The sequence below is a fragment of the Mirounga leonina genome, unplaced genomic scaffold, assembly GCF_011800145.1.
Source record: "Mirounga leonina isolate KUSES-001 unplaced genomic scaffold, KU_Mleo_1.0 Mir_172, whole genome shotgun sequence".
NCBI lineage: Eukaryota > Metazoa > Chordata > Mammalia > Carnivora > Phocidae > Mirounga > Mirounga leonina.
Window position 1 is genome coordinate 11,865,075 of NW_023270442.1, and position 17,576 is coordinate 11,882,650.

A 17,576-nucleotide genomic window follows, 5' to 3' on the forward strand; every position below is an offset into this window, starting at 1 on the left:
TGGTTCAAAAAGTCAATTCTGTAAGTATAGCCGATGGGAGATCCAACAGAGGGGTAGGTGGGTATTAAAGGGGGATTAACCATTAGCTCAAGACAAGCCAAAAGCCCAAGGTGGCAACCAAAAATAAATAAAAGACTTAGAACATGATGGGCATCCAAGGTTGTCTACAAAGAATGAGGGAAAACAGTGAATGGACGCTGAAGGAGGAGAATGTTTCTCAATTAGAGATGTCTGTGAAGATGTCTTATGGTCCACAGTGAGCTCTCCATTATCCAGAGATCTGCACATGGAGGCTAGACTTAACATTAAAAACAACAACAACAACAAAACCCACCACCCAAATATCTTTCTTGACAATGCCCTCTACAAGCCGGGTATTAGGATGGTGTTTGTGGCCCCGGTGGACAAACGGGCATCACTCTTTATAGAGAACAGTGCAATATGGGGCAAGTGGGTTGCAGCAGGCAGCCATTTGCTTTTATCTAACACCAGGGTTCCTGGATTCAAAGAGCTAAAACAGGAAGTGAGTGACACCGAGGCACCATATTTCCCCACCCCCAGTGGGCACACTCATCGCGCGCTGTGAGAGATAACAATCAGGCCTTGGGTTTGAAGGTGAATAAGCCCTGCCAGCTCTGCTCTTAGCTGAGATATAGCATCAGACCCTGGCCTCCAGGCTGCCTTTGGCCTTGAAAAGTATGGAAGGAAAATCCTCCTCCGTGAGAGCAGCAGATAAATGACTTTGACTTTATTTCAAACCCTTTATCACACTTTTGCCATTTCTGTGCATAGTCAAGTCTGCAGGCTGCTCTTCTCCACGGCTTACAGCACAGGGGGTGGTAACCTGCTTAGGTGGCTCGTAAGTCACAAACACCCAGAGCTAAGCTGTCCCAAGAATGGAGGGAGGTGGCAAGGTAGGGCACTCCACCATTTCCTCGGCTGCTCCGCTCAGCAGCCCTCAAATAGCAGACACAGGGCATTACATCTAAGGCCAACTGACCCAGATGTTTTGGTCTTCTCCATTCAGCAGGTATGATTTTACTGCTGCCCAGATGAAACTAAGAATTCCATAACAAGGAGAATAAAAGGAAGGTGGGTTTTGAGCCCTACCTACCTGTCTGATGTGTTTATGCTAAGTATGGTAGGCTGGAAAGGGTCCTCCAAAACTCATGTCCACCCAGAATATCAGAAGGTGACCTTATTTGGAAACAGAGTCTTTGCAGAGGTCATTAAGTTAAGATAAAATCATTCTGGATTAGGATGGGCCTTAAGGCGATGACCGGTATTCTTCTAAGAAGGCCACGTAAAGACACAGAGAAACACAGCGAAGAAGGCCACATGACGACAGAGCAGAGATTAGAGGGAGGCAGCCACAGGCCAAGGAGTGTCGAGGACCACCAGCAACAACTGGAAGCAAGGACGAGGCATGGAACAGATTCTTCCTGCAGAGGCTCCAGAAGGAAACAGCCCATACCCTGATTCTGAACTTCTGGCCTCCTGAACTATAAAAGCATAAGTTTCTGTCATTTTTAAGAACTCAGTTTGTGAGAATTTGTTACTGCAGCCCTAGGAAACCATCACAGGAAGCAAAAAAAAAAAAAAATCTAGGTTGAAAAGATTCTCTCTGAGCAGAACGAGGAAAGAGAGTTGGGGTTTCACAAATAACCCAGACTCCAGTGAACCCTTGTAGGGCTACAGGCGGGGTGTGGCAGAGAAGAGCTCTTTACGTGGGGCAAGACGACGGGATCCTGAACCCTTAAGTTCCCCAACTTCCGCAAAGATTCCTCCAACAATGGGAACAAGACGACATCCACTTTGAAAGAGCTTTGCAGGAAATGCTCTGCTTCAGGAAAACCCCTAGGACTTCCATACCATCCTAGATGGTAGAGAAGGACAATCATGTCAGATTAGAATGGAATTTCCCACTTGCCCCAAGGGCATGGGCTCAGAATCAGATTTAAAATCCAAGAATGTGACATTTCTTATACACCTGAGTTTAGAGAATGATATCCATATTCCCTGCAAGGGTTTTCAATGAGACAAGGTTCGAATAATCTGCACAGGTGAACTCTTGGGGCATATCTTTCTTATCCACCAACCAGAGACACCCCAAGGGGATTTTAAGAGAGGCGGACAAACAGACAACACAGCCAATGACTTACCCTTCTTGGAAGCTAAACCAGTTTCCTTTACACTATTCACGTAGAGCCTTCGAACACCATCTTCTTCCACAGAGGAAAGTGAAAACCCTAGAAAACACGAAGCCAGGATGGTAGGGCTCACACCTTCTGAATGTTTACCAAACAACAGGAAGTACCCGCTGTGAACAACGTATGTTCAATGTTTTTGGTTACAGTTTGGAGCAATTGTTTTTCCTTGTTCATATTATTTTACAAAGCAGAAAAATGTATTTTAGATGACTCTAAAAAAAAGTCACTACTTATAAAAATTAACATTACCAGGTACATCTAACCTCATACCACCTACCTATCAGTTCAAGTAGAAGACAATTATTTTGTTTTACCTTGCTTGCTAGTAAATGCCATCACTTTATCTTTTTCCTTGTCCCCTCCACCAGCACAAACAGAATGATCAGCTTATCTCACCTGGGTCCTCTTGACTTTTCTCAGCCAATCCTTGTCCTAGGATATGTTACAACTGAACAAATGTATGGCGTGTGTTCCGCCATATGTAATGCTGTGTAGACACTAGTTTGATTTAATAAAATTCTGTAATGGGGATTGAGTAGCAACTCACTTGACAAATCTTATTTTCTACTGAAATGGACTGATTCCACATTCTACTAGTGTGTGATCATAAGATCATCTTATTACCTGTCCAGGCTTCCTGAGCCCAAAGCCCATTAGCTAATTAATCTTGGGGTTGTTACACCCTTCAGAAACAAACGGCAGAACAAGGCCCTGAGCTTGCAGGTGGTTTGGGGATCTGAGGTGCTCCCGATCCTGTGGCTACAAGCCCTGGTCACCTCTGTTTCTAGACAGTCTCACTCAAAATCTTTTCTGATAGGGGTTCCTGGTGGGCTCAGTCAGCAAAGCATCTGACTCCTGATCTCTCAGTGTCGTGAGTTTGAGCGCCATGCTGGGTGTAGAGATTACTTTAAAAGAAAAAAAAAAAAAGAAACCTCTTTTCTGATCCATCAGTGAACATCCCAACCAATACATCTTTTCCCTCAAGTAAAAGACACTGGCAAACACCCCTATAGGACCAGCGGGAATGAATGCAGCTGTAACGACCCGAGATAATTTCAGGTCTGGGTGAAGAATAATCCCATAATATAGGTACTTACCTTAAGGCTGAAGGCAGAAAAAAACACTGGTTTTAAAGAACAAATAAGCAAATAACAACAAAATAGAAGAATTAATTACAGGACGGGGACCCAGGGAGTCATCAAGACTTTTCAGGCCATGTCATAATGAATATGTGTTTTTCTGTTTTGTTCACAGGACCAGGAAATAAATACCCACACATGGGCAAAACTACCAATTGTCCTCGCCCACTCTGGTACCATAACTCGCTCAGACGGGGACAACACAGGCCACACCCCGAGGACTTTCCGCTCTTCATTTTACTCTCCTATTTTGAATTCCATTCGTACAGCAACTTGCAACTTTCCGATTACGTTTCAAGAAGCCTCACTCAAGTAAAAACAATTTTATACATGAGCTATTGGAGTAGACATTAGCCTTAACATAGGTCTGTCTATCTGCGTTTCAGCAGAGAATTTTTTCCCCCTTATTTGTTGGAATAGATGCAGACTCAGGGGCTAGGTCAAGAGAAAGAATGGATAAGATCCATTAAAATGCAGTCATCTCCTTTCTGAAAGACTCTATAACGTTTTGAGGCTACATTTCTTTTTCTATTAAAACTAAAGTGAGCAGCAAATGACAAGCCGCCTGAATGGAAGATACCAGAACAGGGGATGGTGGAGAGCCTGCTCCAAGCCTCTTTCAGCCAAAGTCAGTGGAGACGGCTGAGCTATTTCTTTGCCCCTATTCCCTCGTTTCTTGGTCTTTTTTTTTTTTTTAAAGATCTTATTTATTTATTTGACAGAGAGAGATATAGCGAGAGAGGGAACACAAGCAGAGAGAGTGGGAGAGGGAGAAGCAGGCTTCCCGCCGAGCAGGGAGCCTGACGCGCGGCTCGATCCCAGGACCCTGGGATCATGACCCGAGCCGAAGGCAGACTCCCAACAACTGAGCCACCCAGGCGTCCCTTGGTCTTCTTTTTCTAATAACCAAAAGATAGTAACAAAGACTACAGTGGACTATGAAATTGGCACTGGGCAAGCATGGCTCTGAGAAACAGATCGGACCCCTCAAGGTGGTGGGAAGTCTCTGTGATAGGATTGCTGAAGAAAGCTTCAGCAATCTTTTCTGGAAGATCAGGCAAATGGAAGCCGACATGCACAAAGCTAAACAGCACTTCAGCTCTGCGCTGGAATTCATATCAGAAGACACCTGTTTGAGGAGTCAGGCAGACAGGAGCCCCTCTCGGCGTTCAGAAAGGCAGCTCTCAGGCGCCTGGGTGGCTCAGTTGGTTAAGCAACTGCCTTCGGCTCAGGTCATGATCCTGGAGTCCCGGGATGGAGTCCTACATCGGGCTCCCTGCTCGGCGGGGGGTCTGCTTCTCCCTCTGACCCTCTGACCCTCTTCCCTCTCGTGCTCTCTGTCTCTCATTCTTTCTCTCTCAAATAAATAAATAAATCTTTAAAAAAAAAAAAAAAAAAAGAAAGGCAGCTCTCGCCACACTTGGCTACGCAGCAGACACCATCTAGGGCTCTCAGAGTCCCCAAGAGCAGCCTCCATTTCAAGATGCCAGCAGTGAGCACACTCGGGGAAGGGGGGATATATCCATCTCCTACACTGACAAATATAAAGAAAATATGGTACATCCTACAGCTGGATTATTTTGAGGTCACTGAAGAACACGGTGATTTTAACAGTTAATCAGCAAAGGCGGGATCTTTTTTCCTTTTAAATAGAATAGTAACAATCTTTTTCTTTTTTTTAATTTATTTGAGAGAAAGAGCACGCATGAGAGGGGGGAGGGTCAGAAGGAGAAGCAGGCTCCCTGCCGAGCAGGGAGACCGATGTGAGGCTCGATCCTGGGACTCCAGGATCATGACCTGAGCCGAAGGCAGTCGCTTAACTGACTGAGCCACCCAGGTGCACCTAGGATAGTAACAATCTTAATTCCCGGCCAACAAATGTAATACAGCCCCCACATGATTGCCGACGGGAGGCAGAGGGAGTTACTGGATATAAACCCAATGCATCCACCCCATCAGAAGGCTCTCAGTTACAAAGATGAGGAGGCACTATGAGTGGCAATAATGCTCTCGAGAATGAAGTGATTAAAACTAAGAAAAGAAACCAAGGAGACAAAGTCCTGTGATGAACAACCAGAAGGTTCCTCATACTAAAATCTATAGCCAAAGAAAAATCATGACAGCATCAGAAACAGCAGGGAAGTACCCAAAATCAGATTCCAGGATACAGCAAAATTCAGAGAATGGGACAAGGGGAGACACCTCTGATTGAAATGGTTCACACGACCAGAAACACAACAGCGGAAGTCCCCAGGGAAAAAGGAACGGACGTTCCTTAAATGATGCGTCCTTCCACTTCAAGGCGGCCGAGGCGATCATGCTTTATCTCGTAACCATCTGAATTAATTTCAACAAGGTCTGCAAACAACCTGCAGGCTCAGGCGGCGGGAAAGGCAACTGGGAGAAATTAAGGAAGCGTCGGATCTTTCCATTGGTTCAGTCAGTTGCATTATTAAGTGCTATTTCCCTCCCTAAAGTGTTCCGAGATAGAAGGCAGCATGTGATCTGTAGTTAGCTTTTTGTGCGTTGGTGCGTGCTGGTAACTTTGACATTTACCGCACCCAATATATACTGAGCTCAATACACAGCAGGAAACCACACTTGCTGGGTGCTAGTGTTAGGGACAGATGCGCTGAATTTAGAATCCTTGGTCATTCTGAGGTCAGAGGCAACCAGGTCTCTTAGGACTGGGGGACTCTTTAACTTCTCAATCAATATGCCATTGGAAGACCTCACGCCAACATGAACTGGGCCCTCAGAATAAAGGGTCGAGCTAAGGTTATGAGCCACACATAGCAGGCTCTAGAAAGTGCAATCCAGGATCCCAGTACAGTTGGCTGCTGACAGTCATGTAAGGACAGAAACTGAGACTAAATACTGAGAGCCCCGCTGTGTGATCTTGGCACACCTCCACGCATGAGCTTTCGTAGTTTACAAAAGCGGTGGTGGTCCATAGCAGATTGGAATTGAAAACAAAACAAAAAACCCCGCTTCTTTAGGACATCAGATAGCTTGAGAAGCACTGCCGAAGAGAGTTCTGGGTGGATGCCTGATGCCCTGTAACACCTTCAGCGTGGAAATGTAAATGGGTTGTCATGTCAATAAAAAAAATATAACAAGTGTAGCAGTTTTATGCCCCGTTTCTGAGTCCAAGTACCAGTCAACCTTAGAGTTCCCTATCAGGAGCTTGAAATTCACCCTCTCCTGCTTCTTGCTGCTTAAAGAGAAAAGAGTAAGTTTCATGGTGCATCTTCCTTTGGAGAACCCACTTATTTATAGCACTGCTACCAATTACTGCTTTAATAACCAAGGTCACGCTTCTGGTGCATAATAAGCCCTTCACAGACATTTATCCTTTGCCATCAAAAACACCCTCCGGGTTTATGATGTCTTTAGTTTTAGGGTCCAGAAGGAAAGAGCGGGAAGGTGTCATGCAAGTGACCGAGGTTCAAAATTAGGTTCTCTTCATTAAGCCAAATCGTCTCGGGAGCATTTGGAGATGAAGACTGGGCGCCTGTGGGAGCGAGCGCAGAAGGACTCTGCTATTCCCGCTGCGCAGGAAAGGACCTGAAGATGCTCAAATGCTAAAAAGCCGAATAACTTAATTCAGAGAGAAACCATAAATGGTTTCTGGTAAATGGTTGAGATGTAGCTCAAATGGTCTCAGTATTAAATCTCCAGATACAGGAGGCTCATGTCTTTCCAGGACCTCTTCCTTCCTGCACAGAGCAGGGCTACGCTTCTCTGCCCCCTGGAGGAAGCTGGGGGCCGCGCGCCCTGCTCTAACAATAAACCAGCGCCTGGCTTACCACCTTCTCTCCTTCCCTCTGCCAAGACACGGACGATGCCCCAGGTGGCAGCCACTGTGGCCCGTGTCCTGGAGGGAGGACAACATGGAGTCCGAGCCAACCCACAAAGGATGTGTGGTGAATTTAGGAAGCACATTTCCCTGTTGGAGCTGCTTCAGCCAACCCCACCGCTCCTAATATCGCAGGATGGATTTCCCCATGTCTTCTACTCAAGCACCAACTCCACTGCTATTCAAATCATACCTAAGTAGTCCGAAACATATGGAAGGGATGATATATTCAACTACGCCAGAATGCGGGCAACTGTGTGGAAAAGCATTAACACGGCAACCCTGACTACTGGTCTTCGAAAGGCCTGCTTACAAGTTTGGCCCCTGGCTGGCACCCGGGAACTTGTAACACCCTCACGAGGCCCACTGGGCCTCGCAGGTGTACAGATAATGTGGTTTATGCTGAACACCTGCTTTCCACCTGGGAGTCTGAGGCTTTGGTACACGCTGGGCAGAGGGTGTCTATGTGACTGACTGGGCACTGAGTCTCCAACAAGCTTCCCCACTGGACAATAGACCCATGCGCTGTCCGCTTGTGAATTAAGGCCGTCCTGTGTGACTGGGGAACTCTTGGAAGCTGGTACCCCGTTTCCTCGGACGTCACCCCGTGTGCCTTTCCCCTCTATTGATGCTGCTTTGTATGGTTTCCCTGTAATAAGTCATGGTCATGAGTAGGACTATAAGCTGAGTCCTACAGGTCCTCCTAGCGAATCAGCAAATCTAGGGATGGTCTTGGGGACGCCTCCCCCCACAACACCAAAATGAGTTCTTTTAACATGATTCACTGGGGAAGGGAGAATAATGAGTATATTTGAGGGAGAGAGGTGTGAAAAGATCATTTCTTCATTATTAAGGGTATACCAATAATCTGTTCCCGATATAGGCATTTCCTTTTTATGACAGTTGAACCCCGCTGATTAAGGCTATGAAATTTAGGCTGAAGTCTTCATCGTACCCACAGTAAATATCTCTTTTTTCCTGACTTTGACTGCTCTGTTTCTAGCACTGAAGCCAGATGTGCTGTTTTAAATAGGCCCCAAAGGCATTTTACTGAATTGTAAATAAGTGCATGTTTACACAGGAATTGCTTTAACTTGAAAAACACCAAAGATCAAAGAAAAATAAACGTACCATAATTATCACTGGCCGTATCTGACTTCTCAATCTGGATGTTCTGAGTGACTTTTGGACAAATTTCAATTTCTTTGTACAGCTGAAAAGTGACAAAGAGGAGTCTGATGAGGATTTCATTATAAATAACTTATTAGGAATAGACATCATTTTCTAAGTCTATTTTTTTGCAATTGATACTTGAAAGTAAAGTCTCATCATATCCCAGTCTTTTTATTGAACTGAATCCATTAAGAATCACAACAGAAATGTTAAAACTCATATTCCCAGACTTGGCTACAGTTCCAGTTCCTAAATAATCCCTCAACACCACTCTATGTCTTTTCCCACCCAGTATCTCTCACAGACCTGAAAAATAAATATGTTAAAGTAATCAAAAATCTCCAGTCATCAAAAATCTCCAGTACTCAGGCCGCCTGGGGTGGCTCAGTCGGTTAAGCGTCTGACTCTTGATGTCGGCTCAGGTCATGGTCTCAGGGTCGTGAGATTGAGCCTCCACCTCCATCCAGCTCTGTGCTGGGTGTGGAGCCTACTTAAGATTCTCTCTCTTCCTCTCTCACTGCCCCCCCCCCCAAAGAAAAGAAATCTCTGGTACTGGGGAACAAAACTATTAAAATCACGAAGCGGCTATAAAGATCTTGACAAGGGACTCCTAGAAATAGGAGAAATCTTTGTGCTTCCCATTCTCTTCTGTTCACAAATCATTTTTGCCCAAAATGTTCACAGTAGCACAAATAGGTGGCAACAAGTTAAAGCACTGAAATGGACAGAAAATTATATAAATAGAGGGTATTCTTGTTTAGCCACTGGATTATACCAAATTAGCTAGAAAACTAAAGCACATAAATTAATCAGGTCTCTAGAAACCCAAGAAAGCCTGGGGGGGGGGGGGGGGGAAGGGTAAAAAAAAAAAAAGCTGTAGTTCACATGCCAGAAACTTTATCTCAATTTACTTTAATTCATTTTCACTTGGAGGTACCAAACCTTACTTCTCAGGTAAGCAAGCCAAAGGCCATTTCTAAAAATTATGATAAATATTCCAAAACAAATATGCGTGTCAAAGCTCATATGGAACTTAAAAACTATCATTCAATTTTGAAATGAAAATCTATTTGTGCCAAGGTCAATAAGAGAAAGCTGTCCTTTAGCACGGAAGAGAAATCTTGGTGGTTATCTAAACTTGCCCCCATCTCTGACCACAGGGTTATTCCTCTGGAAATAATGTAATTCAGGCAAGTAGAAAAGAATGGTAGTTTCCTTCTCTTCCCTTTCTTAGGGCAGCTGACAGGTGGGAGAGGTGAATCCGAAGCCTGGGACTCAGGAGCCTGGAAAAGGGGCCACTGTCATAGAAAGCCAAGGGAAGCAGAGGCCCGGGACCACTGACCACCCAGCCCAGGGCCTCTAGAACACCCTCACTCAATGCAACTTCTGACAAATGCAGTGTGTTAGGGGTATAATTTCACGTGTTTTTTTTTTTTTTTTAAATCTTTTTATACTTCAGAAAAACGTTCATACAAATACACTCTACAAATCAGAAGAAATCAATTATAAAACTGATCTTTAATTCAGAAAATACAGTCACCAAAGTTATAAATACCAAACATACTAATAATGTCTTATGCCATGTTTTAGAACACCACGGAATGCTCAATAAAATGCCATGAATTGTGTTCACTTCAACTTGCTTTGAGCCTTAGTTTTTACTTTTTTTAATTGAAATTCAATTAGCCAACATAGAGTACATCATTAGTTTCAGATGTAGTGTTCAGTTAATTCATCAGTTGCATGTAACGCCCAGTGCTCATCACCTCACCCTTTTTCAAAATTTCCTTGAGCGCCAAACTCTTACCCTAGGTGGCAGTATACCACTGTCTGTTCCAATCGTGTCCGGAAAGTTCCAAGTGGTTTCCACGGATCCAGCGGGAACACAGCTTTGTGAATAATCTTTTTATTCTTTCATAATATTGCCTCCTACTTTTCTTTGGATTGGTGTGAAAGCCACTGTGTCTTTGACCAGCCTCAGACAATAACTTAGTGTCATCTAGGTAAGCCCCTTGGCCACAGTCCTTCCTTAGGGTACTTAGACTAATATTGTGTTTAGTAAAAAGCACTAATAAAATATATCAAAATCTCGAGAAGGGTCTACACTTTAAAATATATTTTCAGTGCAACGACAATCAATATCTGAAACTAGAATTGCTAAAATTTTGTACTTTTATACAAACATCTTTAACAGCAAAGTGTCACGCACATTCCCTTTATTTTATTAAATCAATGATGTCGCACGCTCTCCCTCTTTTCAAACACCACATTAAAAGGTCATCAGATGTTAAAAAAAAAAACAAAAACAAAACCTTGATTACCAGGTATTCGAGTTATCGTTAAGTCACAATCCTTCGTTATCCCATCTCCTTTGGGTGCCCTGGTCTAAGCCAGCATCACCCACCGCCCCAGCCACGGCTCACTACCCCCTGCCTGCTCTCAGCTCCTTCTCTTATGCCCTACGGTCTACTGACCACACATCAGCCACGTGAGCCTACTAAAAACAGAAGTCCTCGAATGTCCTTCCTCCCCTGGGGCTTCCCCTCTCACCTAGGCCCTAGATGGCCCATCCGGTTCCCCTCCTCCCTCCTCTCCTGCATCCTCAAGCCTCCCTCCCCAGCCCCCTCACCTACCCTCCTCTTGCCCTCCTCACACACAAGCAAACCACCTCCACTCCTGCCACCTGCCCCGACAAGGCCTCACCCAGCTCTGTTCCCTCAGCCCAGAACACTTTCCTCCAAACTACCTCTACGACTCATTCGCTCACCTCACTTCCTGTTCACACATCAACCCAAACACAGCTAACGGAGCGGCACCCTCTGCTTCTGGATGCCCACATCTCTCTATCCTCTTGATCTAACCTTTTCTCTCCAAGCTCTTCACATCCTCCGAAATATTATGTGTTTACAGGTTTTTGTGCAAAAAATTTATATTTTTATATCTGTCTCCACAAACTTGAATATACGTTCCACAAGGAGCAGAGATTTTTCCGTCTTTTTTTTTTTCTTAAGTAGGCTCCACGCCCAGTGTGGGACTTGAACTCATGACCCCAAGATCAAGAATCCCATGCTTTATGGGCTGAGCCAGCCAGGCGCCCCGAGGAGAAGGGATTTTTGATTACGTATCACATAAGTGCTAAATAAATATGTGCTGGATAAGGAAATCAGTTAATCAGTGTTTCTGTAAACTCTTTCTTCCCCCCTATCACTTTAAGAAAAACACACTTAACATGGGTTTTGAAAAGCCAGTGCTTCTCATTCATTATCATTCCGTCAATGGGGCCTAAGAACCAAATAAGAAAAAGTAGCCAATCAGGTACCACTTATACTAGAAAGTAACCAGCAAAGCAGATGAGCAGATGACTGACGCGTCATGGCCAGTCACAAGCGAGAGGATCCCCTAAGCCACCGAATGAACATACCAGACCCCTCAGGTCTTTAAAATCTAGCATACACTTTTGCTAATAACTACCGGCTTTATTATGAAAGAACGCTGGGTAAAACGATGTCAGAGAATAAGACATACTGGGACAGTCATCTATAAATGAGTTCCTTTTGAGGAAACAACTTCGTACATCCGTGAGCTTCCCTGGTCTGTCAAAAATAAAATGGGGGGGGGGGGCGCCTGGGTGGCTCAGTTGGTTAAGCGACTGCCTTCGGCTCGGGTCATGATCCTGGAGTCCCGGGATCGAGTCCTGCATCGGGCTCCCTGCTCGGCGGGGAGTCTGCTTCTCCCGCTGACCCTCCCCCCTCTCATGCTCTCTCTATCTCATTCTCTCTCAAATAAATGAATAAAATCTTTAAATAAATAAATAAATAAATAAATAAATAAATAAATAAATAAAATGGAGGGGGGCGCCTAGGTGGCTCAGTCAGTGAAGCATCTGCCTTTGGCTCGGGTCATGATCCCGGGGTCCTGGGATCGAGCCCCGCATCGGGCTCCTTGCTCAGTGGGGAGCCTGCTTCTCCCTCTCCCCCTGCCTGCAACTCCCCCTGCTTGTACGTGCACGCTCTCTCTCTGACAAATAAAGAAAATCTTTAAAAAATAATAAAAAAATAAAATGCAGGTGGGCACTGGGAACCAATTAACCATGTGCGGTCTGATGCTTGTTCAGTAGGGGGCAACACTTTGAAATCTGCAAACTCTCAAAAAGCCTCCAGGAACACTGTGTGTTCAAACACCCCCTGCCTTGGAATGACATTAGAACCAGGGATCGGAAACCAGGGACCCCTGGGCAGAATTCAAGGGGGGCGTAAACTTACATGGCGAAAAAAAATGACATCTTTATATTCACTAACCAGTAACTGAACCTTAGCATGTGAAGCAACTGAAACCTCCAACCATAAATAAATGCAGGCAACAAATACAGGAGCATTAGCAGCCGCTGTGACCTGTCACAAGTAAAATTAGTTATTTTCCAGTCACATTCTAGCTACCACTACGATCTCAAAGTGTTATTCATGCTCATCACGACTTCAAAACAGTGGTAGCTATCAGACCTACAGCTAGCTCTTATTATTTAATGAGCCAACAAATAAGCACATATATTATCTATAATTTTAAGAATGTTTCGATAATTATTTCAACATAATTAGGCCATAGGTAATCCTATGTATTTTATTTCGTGCAGGCTTTACCAAGTTTCCCAAGCTATCTTAAGAACAAAAAAGTTCAGGGGTGCCTGGGTGGCTCAGTCAGTTAGGCATCTGCCTTGGACTCAGGTCATGATCCCGGGGTCCTGGGATCTAGCCCTGTGTGGGGCTCCTGGCTCAGTGGGGAGTCTGCTTCTCCCTCTCCCACTGCCCCTCCCCCCTCATGTGCTCCCTCACTGTCTCTCTCTCAAATAAATAAAATCTTAAAAAAAAAAAAAGAAAGAAGAAGAACAAAAAAGTTCAGAATCTGGTAAAAACAGAGATGTGAGTAAGCAATACTCACTTGCAATCCGAACAATAAAATTAATGAGTCTACGGCATTTGCTTCCTCAGGGATCTCTGAGCTGGAGACCTTTGGCAATGAGCAAGAAAGAATACCATGCTCTCTTCGCATTTTAGATTCTTCTAAAAAATTATAATTAGAACATCTGTCCAGCAACTGTAGATACAAAGAGACTAAGCTTGGCACACCTCCGTCTCCTACAGTGGATGAACCACACGATGGCCAAGACTCAAAAGTAGTAAGTGAGTTGATACCATTTCAAAAGATGTGTCTCAAGCACGTACTATGTGTGAGATACGAGGGACACGGAAGTTGGTCAGGTGCAATATATGAAAGTCATGACCACCACGATGCAAACACATGGATGATCTAGCAGCTGTTCCAATCTTATCGGCAACGCACGTTCCTTTTTTAAGTAAGGAACAGGGTTTTCTTTCCTCTGCTCAGAGAGAACAAAGTTGGGGCTCTTCCACATGCCAGAGGGGGGTAAAAATAAATCAGCTACTCTCCTTTAAAAGTTCCCTCTTCTGTTAACAATTATTTAGGCAATGGTTGAAAATAGACTGGTCTTGATCCTCTTCCATTGATTGCATTGGCTCGGAAAAGCGCTGCGAACACACCCCCTCTCCGATTTCATTAGCGACACTTAAAGGGGCCCGAGGGAACATTTCAGGATGATGGAAATTAAGTTAGGACTGTAGCACTGGAAACAGGATGGTACACACGGATTAAAAGTCCCCGAATTGTGTGCTTCCAACTCGCCGAGCTTTAGCGTATATAAAGTGAACGTCAAAAAAAAAAGTTGACTGAAAACAAAATTCCCTACTAAACTTTAAATCACGCTTCTCCTTTTCAGAGACAGATTACTGGGGTCTAAGTTTCCAGTTCTGCTTTCTGTGGTGCAACCGCATCTGAAGTCATGCTGCTATCACTCGCATTTCTGTGGCAAGCAACTCAGTGGCCCCCAGAGGAATGACTAAGTGCAGAGAGGGAAGAGCGAATTCCAAGACAGAGGCGTCTTGCTCCCCAAATGGCTCTTTCCTGGAACAGAAAAATGCATCACTCGGCTAACAAAAAAGGAACTTGTCGGTGTCTTGTTACCATGACCATCTTTACTGAGCATCTACTATGTGCACCATGATCTCTAATCTTTGCAAAATCCTAGAAATTAAGCACAGTTGACTCTTGAACAACATGGGTTTGAACTGCATGGGTTCATAGATTTTTTTCAGGGCTGCAGATGCATTTTCTTTTCCTTAAGACTTTTTTTTTTAAGGATTTTATTTATTTATTTGAGAGATACAGAGAGGGAGAGCATGAGCAGGGGGAGAGGGAGAGGGAGAAGCAGACTCCCTGCTGAGCCAGGAGCCTGATGTGGGGCTCGATCCCAGGACCCCGGGATCATGACCTGAGCCAAAGGCAGATGCTTAACCATGTGAGCCACCCAGGCGCCCCATGACTTTAAAAAAAAAAAAAAAAAAAAAGATTTTATTTATTTATTTGAGAGAGAGAGAGAGAGAGAGCACGAGCAGGGGAAGCAGCAGAGGGAGAGAGACAAACAGACTCCCCGGTGAGTGTGGAGCCCCGACGCAGGACTCGATCCCAGGGCCCCAAGATCATGACCTGAGCCGAAGTCAGCCGCTTAACCAACTGAGCCACCCAGGCGCCCCTCTTCCTATGACTTTCTTAATAACATTTTCTTTTCTCCAGCTTACTTTACTGCAAAAATACAGTACATAACGCATATAACATACAAACTACACGTTAATTGACTGTTAATGCTATCGGTGAGACTTCCAGTCAACAGTAGGCTATGAACAGTTCAGTTGTGGGGGAGTCAAAAATTATACTCGAATTTTCGACTGTGCAGGCAGCTAACGCCCTCTACCCCCTGCACTGTCAACTGTATTCAAGGGTCAACTGTATTAGCACCTCATGTTTTGCCAATACCACAAAATGAGTAAGCGGTAGGGCCCATATAAAACCCAGCTCTAGTTTAGAACCCGAGTCCCATAATGAAACTCAAACATACATAATGTCCCCAGGAATCGATACAAGTACAGTAACAAAAGACTGGGACATATGATCACATGGCGGCTTTTTCATCTCACGGGATTAGACCCACTGGTATCAATAGGCAGGTAGAAGTCACTCAACACTGGAGTTAGTGCTTTTTTTTTCCTGACAACAGCCAGCTGATCTTTGAGTCACCCATTTAAAACAAAGGCCTGCCAAAGCTGCAGGGACAGCTAGGAATAACAACTAAAATTCCATCTGAGAGGTAGCTCTGGATTTCAATTTTTCTTGATCGCATGGCCTCGCTCCTTGCATAAACAAAGGTGGCATTTCTACTCGGCAGACACATCGTGGTAAGTAAGGCCATCTTCACAAACTTTAGAGCTCTTTATTTTAGAATTCATTCCACTTCACCAACCACAATTAGCCCGAGCACACACATAATTTAAAAATAATCTCCTACAGAATGTACTTGGACAACAGTCATAAACATTACCAGCTCATAAATGTCCTCCTCAGGCTTTGGAACATAGTGTTGCATTTTGTTTTCTATTAGAAATTTCAGACGCAGGTAATGAGCAGAATGATCCAGTTGATGTGTCTGGGACAAAAGAAAGGAAAAAGAAAAGACAATGGGTGTTCAATAGTAAACAGGAATAATTAGCGCACCACTAACATATTACCATGTATCCCCCGAGAATTCTAGAGCTTTCTCACTGTGGAGGGGGAAAGGTTTCCATACCTCTTAGAAGGTTTACATCCAAAACTCAAACCTTGAAAGCATTTTCATTGAACAGATGAGTAATATACCACGGATAGCTTATGATTCCACGGAAATAACTGAATCACATCTTCACTTCTGCTTATCTGAGTCATAAGCTTTATCACTGGTTTTGCATCAGATTAGAGAGGCCCTTCCACACAATTCCAAACATACAAAGGTGATTAAAGAAGAAAAGTAACAGAAAGGCAAGGAAGTATTCCCAGGGATAGAAAAAAGCTGTGCCCTGGCAAAGTTGTTTTTCTAACCACATGGGGACACTGGGACAGTTGTTAATAGTTCATTTGCAGGCGAGTCAGTGTGAAGACAAGGCATTTGGATTTCAATCTTATTTATATACACCCCGAGTGAGACTCCCTCCGGGGGCAGGGCAGACGGGCATGGGTCCAGCTTTGGAAACACATTGAATGACTTGCCCAAAGAAAACAATTCTAAAATAGCTAAGGATTGAAACTTCCAGGCCTTCTCCTTTGGTCCAGAATGGGCCAACTGATCTTTCCCCTCTAGAAAGTCATCCTCGATTTAATGTTTCGGGGGAGGGGGAGCGGGGGGCAGCCAGAGTGGCAACGTGGTTTTATAACTAATCCCCAGTCTACATTCATGAAGATGCAGAAAAAAAAGTAAGAAAATGCTCTTTGAAAGTTACATGGCAAGCCTGAAAATGGATTGTTAGAAAATGTTTAAATCGGGTCATTTTTTTTTAAAGCATTCTTATCTTTTAGAGATTCATCCTCAAGGACTAGGAGATAAAGATATGATGTCTGCAATTTGCTTCTAAAGTAATCCAGAGCAGGGGGTGGAAGGGAGTTAGTAAACAGATGAAACATAATTCCGGTAAACCTTGGTGATAGATACGCAGGAGTTTATGACAGGATTCTCTAACTCTTACATAAGTTTGAAATTTTTCATAAATCTAAAATCTCTTCCCACCAAAAGCTCTACTGGTGAGAATTATTTCAATATAAGTGAAATTGATTTTTCACTGCATTCATCCTCTGCTTACCCTGCCCACCCCCCCCCAAAACCATTTTAAAGGCCAAACTAAGATCATGCCAACAATTATTCCAGTAAGAGTCATTCAATCACATCTAACAAACTCTTAAGTGTGTCAGGCACTGCAGATAAAGCAATTAATAAGACATAAATGCAGTCTTCGGGAGTGTGTGTGGCTATGGGGAAGGGGTGTGCAGAAAATGGAAGGTGGGGTGGTGGCGGCTTCACTTTTTAAATAAATACACATGCAAGATATGCATTATCACAAAAGCACATTTCCAGAGACTGCAAATGAGTTTGTTCTGCACACCTAGCAGAATGATAAAGAAGTTTTCTATCAGTGACTCTTCGGAAACCCCAACCTGCATCCTCTCCTGAGTCAAAGTGATGATCTGAAGCCCACTGTGTGATCACAGGCACCATTGATCAAATGCTCAGTGTCTCACAGACCCAGATGGTTGGTGTCTAAG

General features: G+C 44.1%; 1 protein-coding gene across 1 annotated transcript in view; it reads right to left on the minus strand.

Annotated features, from left to right (window-relative positions):
* The window catches only part of TIAM1 (TIAM Rac1 associated GEF 1), a 141,329-nt gene that overhangs the window by 60,401 nt on the left and 63,352 nt on the right, over positions 1 to 17,576 (minus strand). Inside the window, 3 exon segments of the mRNA XM_035017585.1 lie at positions 2,163 to 2,249; positions 8,340 to 8,421; positions 15,829 to 15,933. Of these exon segments, the coding sequence (XP_034873476.1) occupies positions 2,163 to 2,249; positions 8,340 to 8,421; positions 15,829 to 15,933 (274 nt within the window).